This window comes from Ptiloglossa arizonensis, chromosome 9, assembly GCF_051014685.1.
Source record: "Ptiloglossa arizonensis isolate GNS036 chromosome 9, iyPtiAriz1_principal, whole genome shotgun sequence".
Taxonomy (NCBI): Eukaryota; Metazoa; Arthropoda; class Insecta; order Hymenoptera; family Colletidae; genus Ptiloglossa; species Ptiloglossa arizonensis.
This window is the reverse complement of record NC_135056.1, coordinates 22,539,901-22,547,365: the sequence shown is the minus strand read 5'-3', so window position 1 is coordinate 22,547,365 and position 7,465 is coordinate 22,539,901. Positions and strand designations below refer to the sequence as shown.

The 7,465-nt window shown below is 36.9% G+C and overlaps 2 protein-coding genes across 2 annotated transcripts; one reads left to right on the top strand and one right to left on the bottom strand.

Annotated features, from left to right (window-relative positions):
- Window positions 1-1,428: 1,428 nt before the first annotated feature.
- LOC143151208 (aquaporin AQPAn.G) lies at window positions 1,429-3,688 on the bottom strand. Its single transcript, XM_076320118.1, has 6 exons — window positions 3,612-3,688; window positions 3,377-3,549; window positions 2,869-3,012; window positions 2,564-2,797; window positions 2,373-2,453; window positions 1,429-2,092 (listed from the first exon to the last, which is right to left on the bottom strand). The coding sequence occupies exons 1-6, from the start codon at window positions 3,628-3,630 to the stop codon at window positions 1,886-1,888; spliced, it is 858 nt and encodes a 285-aa protein (XP_076176233.1). The 5' UTR covers window positions 3,631-3,688; the 3' UTR covers window positions 1,429-1,885.
- A 730-nt stretch (window positions 3,689-4,418) lies between these two features.
- Window positions 4,419-6,201, top strand: LOC143151245 (odorant receptor 82a-like). Its single transcript, XM_076320201.1, has 5 exons — window positions 4,419-5,212; window positions 5,465-5,564; window positions 5,639-5,749; window positions 5,841-5,996; window positions 6,069-6,201. Exons 1-5 carry the CDS (start codon window positions 4,419-4,421, stop codon window positions 6,120-6,122), a joined length of 1,215 nt encoding a protein of 404 aa, XP_076176316.1. The 3' UTR covers window positions 6,123-6,201.
- The last annotated feature ends 1,264 nt before the right edge of the window (window positions 6,202-7,465 follow it).

Sequence of the window (7,465 nt, the reverse complement as noted above, 5' to 3'; positions counted from 1 at the left end):
GTTTGGCTAAACTAAAATGCAATTAATACGATATGCTGTTGTTGCAAGTAGTTTGAGAACTTGTGAAGAAATTTTTTGTATCGTTTATGATAAAATAGCGACAGAAAAGAAACATATTACGAAAATACAATTTTCTTCGACAGATTATAAATTATACTTTATACTATATAAATTGTACTATAATTTATACCATTGAAAAAAGTCTAACCCGTTTAAAAAAACAAATAATTATAGGTTTCTATCCGACGTTAGCCCCAGCAATTTATGCAGTGCCCAACAACGTATAACACGAGGGAAACAAAGTTTGTACCGTAGCTGTTTTTACACACTACCTACGGGAAATTATACTTTGCCTTATAGTTTTTTTTACCATTCGTACAACGAGTGCTATACATATCTAACGAGATTACTTTTAAACGGTGCACAGATGTTTCTGCAATATAAAATTCAAAATTGTAACACAGCTGCAATTTCAATCTACAATTTTGCGATTATTTATGAACCGTCTCATTATCGAATCAATGTCTGACCAAGTCAATTTAAACTGTACCCCTTCTATACCAATTACTGTCACACGATCTGTAATACCGATCTCGTGAATATTGGTATTACAAGTTTGGAGCGACCTCTTTATTCAAGTACGGTGATTCTGAGAAGTATATTCAAGACGTAGAAAAGTTCGATGAAATATCGATCACAGGTGAGATTTAAAACAGACATTGCAGATAATACATATTTGTGTCACTTTCAACGTTATCGATTTGAACGGAACTAAAATTTTACCTATATTGAGTCTAGGAATTAAAACTAAACGCGACGAAAATTAATACACAGCACAAACACGCCCTCGTGCGAATGTAACAGATAGTTTTGTTGAAAAAATTATCTAGAATAAGATATTCTGACTTCCTTGGGAAATGTTCTTTTTTTTCTTTAGCAGTTCGTCGAACGTTAATATCGAATGTAGGTATTTCGTTCGTTCCTCACTTTGGTCACCACTGCTACTTGTGTAAACAAATACCGGCCGTGTAGCTGGTTCGAACGGTCACTTACCGTTCTCTGGTAGGTCCGATTTAAGGGACGGATGTTTCATGCTCAAAGCGTGCACGGCAACATCTTCGCACCAAAATGGTACTCATCATCGGACGAAGAAGGACGAAGAAGTTTCTTATCTTAAAAGATAATATTTCGCGTTGGTTCGGGGGTCCTTTAACATGGAATAAGACAAACATTCGTAACGCAATGAGGCTCGGTTCGAGAATAATTATTTACACATAGCAATGCCATGCGCTCGCATAGACCCACCATTAAATTGTGAACGTAACTTTAATGCGCTTAAAAAAATTCATTTCCTTGGTTTCCTTCTCTGCTTCCTTTCCTTTATGTAACCTTAAACTATGAGACAAAAAAGAAATATTGAAGTTTTGTATGTTTGATCGTTCCTTCCTGAGAGTGTAAGACACTACAAAGTACGGATGTAAGTTTATTCAAGTAATATACATAGGTGACAAGACATTTATTCGTTAATTTAAATAATACTATCTGTTACGCAGGCACGCGCGTGTATTTGTGCCATTTATGGTAATAATTCTGATTGCTAATAAAATAATTAATTCTCGGATTGTTTCAATTTCTGTACTTAATAGCACTGAAATTTTATTCCAGTCCGAATCGATAACGTTGAATGTAACATGAAAAGAGTAAGGAGACTCGCGAGCCCCTTGTCCGAACGATATTTTGTGCAATATATTTGCGATAAGAATAGACGTGTCTATACGTAATAACGTTCTTTTTACGTGAATGTTAAAAGAACATATACTGCGTACAATTTCGCACCTTATCGTCGTTGAATCGTTACGTTAACGATATGGTGTGCAGCATTATTCTACTTAGTTTTTACTACTTCGAGCATTTCTTGTTTAACATTTTTATTGGGGGAATTTAAATTGCCATCGTGTTCTGAACTTCTCGCATTCACTTCCATGAAACTATTATGTTCATCCGGCCTCATGACCGCTTTTTTCTCCAAAAAAAGAAACTGGTAGGTATACGTTCCAAGTAGAGCTCCTACGGTTGGTCCAAACCAGTAAATCTGAAAAAAATTAAATTAAAAAATTATTATCGTGGCTCGTAATCTAATCTGTGCAATAATGAGCGTATGCTTGTACGTCTATTTTCCTGAATCTACAGAGAACCGGCATCGATAACGACAATGTAGAAAATCAGAAGCATCGAAGATCGTGTTCTTTATCGAGAGCATTGAAGATTAGAACGAAAGTAACTACAATAGATTATATAAAATGTGGCGCAAAGATGATTTATAAATTTCCGTACAAGTTAATAAATTAAACGATTAAAAGGTTTTAATTTACCCATTGATCCTTCCAATCCCCCTGATAAAGAGCCGGGGCGAAGCTACGTGCAGGGTTCATGCTGCAACCGGTGAAGGGAGCCTGAAACGAATAATATTATTTTAATGTATCGTTGTTCACGATTTTTTAAATAAATAACCGATCACACGATTCCAGAAATTTTAAGGAATTCCAACGAGAAGAACATTTACCGCTGCGAGTGAAATGCCGACAACGCAGAAGCCAAACTTGAGCGACATAGAATCTCCAAGGTGTGCACATCTAGGGTCCCAAGTAGCGCATGCTGTGCAAAGTATAAAGGATGTGCAAAAAATTTCGATCAAAATCGCCTGCACGGTACTGACACCGTTATAAACGGCAGTCACGCAGAAGCCTGCTGTCGAGTTTACGTGTCCATCGTTGAGCAACTCGGTTGGGGTTACAATCTGTACGAGTAGAATTGCATTTCAGTCTGTGCATAATCGAAACAATATCCGCGTTTAACTATAATTCGCACCATTAGCATTCCGTATCCAATAGTAGCACCGATGAATTGGCCCAGTACGTAAACAATACCCGTTGGAACGGTTTTAATGCCGGCAATAACTGCCCCGATCGTGACAGCTGGATTAAAATGTGCACCACTTATGTGACCCACCATCTGCAAACAACGATCGTGTTCTCTATAGTCGTAGGAGAATTATCGGAGTGTGGCGGACGAGGTACGATCAAGAAACCGTAACTTTTCGGTGTAAAACCACATTCCCGTGTACAACGCGTAATTAACGAATAACGCGTAAATTTTAATTTACTTATGGAGATGCATACGTAATTCGGGTTCAATTAATGGTTGAATTTTTCGTTTTAGAATCGTTATAAATTTCGAAATACAAAACATTAATCGAAAATATTCTTTTCCGAATGAAACGAATCAAATTTCAAACAAAATTTGATATATCTTTTAAAGATATTTTTGTAAAATTGGCTCACTCGGTCGGGTTTCTTAACGAATCGAATATTCTTACCATGATCAACAAATTGACGGTCATACCGAACGCTATAGACATCTGTAGTTGTGGAGGCACTGCCCCCAAAGAACCGATGCCTCCCATACAACCAACAAATAAAAGTACCGCGGTGCCTACTACTTCCGCCATGAACATCGTGACGGTACCCTTTTCCATGGCCCATATTGATTCTGAAAAACACCGAGAACCACTTGAATGTATCGTTATTCCTTGATCAATATCAAAAACTCACTCTGCGATTCGTCCTCCATGGTATACGAGCAAGTCTTACGCTTAAACTAAACAGCTACCGTAACGCTACTGTTGTAATAATCGCCATTCGAATTACTTTGTACAATACTGATCGGTGGATATCGTCTTTCGCAATATTATATGGAAAAAGAACAGACCTTATCGTTGAGTGTAACGATACGCTGCTTTCTTCGTCGAATCAGTGCTCAACCGTATAGCTTGACAAGGAATTTAAAAAAAGCTATCCGTGCTTCTGGCATTGCATTATCACCGAGGTAAATAATATTACGTAACCGCCGATTCTGATCCGTATCCTTTAGTTTCAATTTAAACTTAAAGCTCGACGAGGAACCACACTGTTTTTCGCGCAGGAGTGACGCGATCCTTCCCGTTGCTGCATTGATATTTCGAGGAACGACTAACAAAATAATCGGTTGGAGTTTCCGCCATCCCGGATAGGTTATAGAAAATCGCCAATATACTGGTTAAAAATCTGTTAAACTTGAAATCGTTTTTTATTCGTGCGAAATTGCTTCCAGACCGTAAATCGCCAGCAATTGTACTTCTAAACAACACTGTAAATTACACCGTTGAACTCTACTTCCGCAATTTACGGTCCAATATATCTATTCTGAGTATTAAGTCGATTTCTTCCAATTTAAGGTTGTATGAATTGTTCGCGGAATATTGTCATGTGAAAGTTTTCACGCAAGCGCCAGTGAACGTTGTCCGTCAACATTGCCGCTAGCGGGGCACTCTCCAGTCACGTTCTACCGATCGGTGAAGAGAATCGTTGTCGAGTGACGCTATGGATAACAACGGGAATTTACATTTTCGGAACGTTCGTTACGAATCGGATGCCGATTACACGATTTTCGTCTCTAGAATCTTGTTGACCCCGATCGGCATGTGGCCATTGTATAGAACCGACACGTTCCTGAACAACGTCAAAGGATTCCTTCACGTTGGAATGGTGTTCGGTCTAATGTGTTTCTTACTGATACCTCACATGATCTACACTTTTCACGACTACGGCGATTTGTCACAGGACATGAAACTTTTCGCGACCCAGACGTTCAGTTTCTTGGGAATCGTCAAATTTTGTACGCTAATCCTGAAGAGAAAGCAGATCGGACATTGTTTGATGGAAATAGAGACGCAGTACAGGGATATCGAATGCGAGGATGATCGACAGATTATGATGAAATCTGCAAAGATCGGTCGATTTTGCATGATAGCGTACGTGGGCCTCTCTTACGGCGGTGGCTTGACCTATCACATCGTCCTACCCTTCATGTCCGAGAAAATTGTTAAGACGGATAATACCACTCAATTTCCTCTGCCTTACCTGAGCAACTATGTTCTCTTTGTGATCGAAGGCACACCCCTCTACGAGATGACGTTCGTTTTGCAAATGTTGATCAGCACCATGATAATGTCTAGCAATATCGGGGTTAATACTCTAATCGCCACCACTGTGATACATTCTTACAGTTTATTCGAGATAGTTAACAGGAAAATTGAAACTTTCTTCGAAGACAAGAAAGATGACTTGCACAGACGTTTTAAGGGCATCGTTCGACATCACACGAAGGCAATCGAGTAAGTTTGTTTGCGATGCATTAAATAATACGGTTTACTCAACGACTACGAATAGCAAACTATATTGTGTAGAGTGGTTGATAAAAATAATCATTATTTTCGTGTATCGTCGACATCTATTGTTCAATTTAAAGGTTTTTCCTGTGGCAAATATTCATTTAAGTATCATACGTACCATTCGTACTTTTTTTGTTATTGTGCGTGTTTCGATTGTAATTGTTACGATGCCTGAACACTATAAATGGATTACAGATTTGCTGACATGATCCAGAAAGGATTGAGCGTAGTGTTTCTGGCAGAAATGGCTGGCACAACACTCATATTGTGCTTTCTCGAATATGGTGTGATTATGGTACTAAAATTTCATATAAAAAAATAAACAAATCCAACAATTACTAGGTTACTTTTCTTTCACGTTATTCTTAGGAATGGGAAAAACATAAAACATTTAGCACGATAACACATTTTCTTCTGATGTCATCGGCTTTCGTAAACGTGTTCATAATATCGTATATCGGTGATCGACTCAAACAGGAGGTGACTTTTTCTATAAATTGCACTAACAACGAATCGGTGATGGAAATTGAATTTTCACATCGATGTTCACGGTGTTTTATTTGTCATAAAGAGCCAGACAGTAGGAGAAACGTTGTACTTCATGATGTGGTACGATCTTCCCAAGGATATAGCTAATAATATAAGGATAATCATGCTTAGAACCAATTGTCCGACGATTCTAAGCGCTGCCAAGATCTTCGATCTCTCGCTTCGGACATTTTGTGACGTAAGTTTTGATACGATAATTTAAAAAATACTAGTGAGAAAAAAATGTGGAAGAAGGAATGAATTTTTGCAGATTTGTAAAACTTCGGCGGCGTATCTAAATTTTCTACGTACAATGTCGGCATGAAGGTTTCCGAGAGAGAACAATAGTCGAACAAATGTAATATTTACAAAACGGTATCGATGGATCACAAGTATGATATTCACCATTTCATTTTACATACCTAATTGTCGTTCAACTATATAGCATATTATCAGAATAAATAGGAAACATTTGGGTGACCGTGCGACACTCTCTTTACGCAAAGATGTTAATATTCCTCGAATAATTTGTTAGAAAAATACTAGAGAAATTAATGTTGAAATTTATTCAGGATATTCTCTATTCTATTGTGAATTTTTCCGATCTTCGAAAGACGTGTATTTAGACGTACAACCTTTTACACTCGTAACTCATTCGTAATTCTTTTAAATTTTCGAGACAGTGAAGAATATTCACAATTTGCACGTTGAACAAAGTTGCAACTGTGTAAACAACAAGCACGTTGATAATACTAGTATCTATGAATACTTTAACATATTACTTACAACATTTGCTTTGAAGTTTCGTAAATCATATTCAGGAACTATTGTTCGTACCACGTGGGTGAGATTTGCAAGTAGAGTTTATTCATCTTGAAACCAATTCATCGAGCGGGTCTTTAAACAAGACAAATACAATATATTGGGTTCTTTCAGTCCTCGATGGCTACAAATTTGGAATTTATGGCTATAAACAATTCCAGTATTGTCTCAATTAAAAAGCCCAGTGACGCTGAGTCCAATTGCAGTTTTAACGAGAAGAAATTTGAGCACAGTAACAGGTTCGCTAATCTGTGGGATTAATTCAATAAAAAAAGTCAGACTTCGTATCTATATTGAAGCAATCACGTTTGATATGATTATACGATTAATCTGCAATTTCTTTTCTTTATATTCTAAAAGATTACTCCCGCTAATAATAATAATAATAATAATAAAATAATAATAATAATAAAATAATAATAATAATAAAAATAATAATAATAAATAAAATATCAATTCCGAAGCAATCGTACGATCAGAATGACAAAGTTAAAATGAATAATTTAAAACACATTCAGTACTGTAAAAACTAAATCTGAACAATCTCTTTTTAACCATTCCTATGATGGAATGTTGTTGCGGCGTAAAGTGGACAAATTGGGACTTGTTTCGTTACAACACCTGCAAATGAAATTCACGTAATATACCATCTGATAACAAAACCCTGAACTAGCGCTCGTGGCAATAATATCGCGTTTCGCAATATTATTTAAAAAGAACTTGCCTTATCGATGAGTGTAAACGATAGGTTGCATTCTTCGTGAAATCCGTGCCCGATTGTTCAATGAAAAAATTACAAGCAATTTCATATGGTTGGCACTTCAATATCACAGAAAACAAATAGTA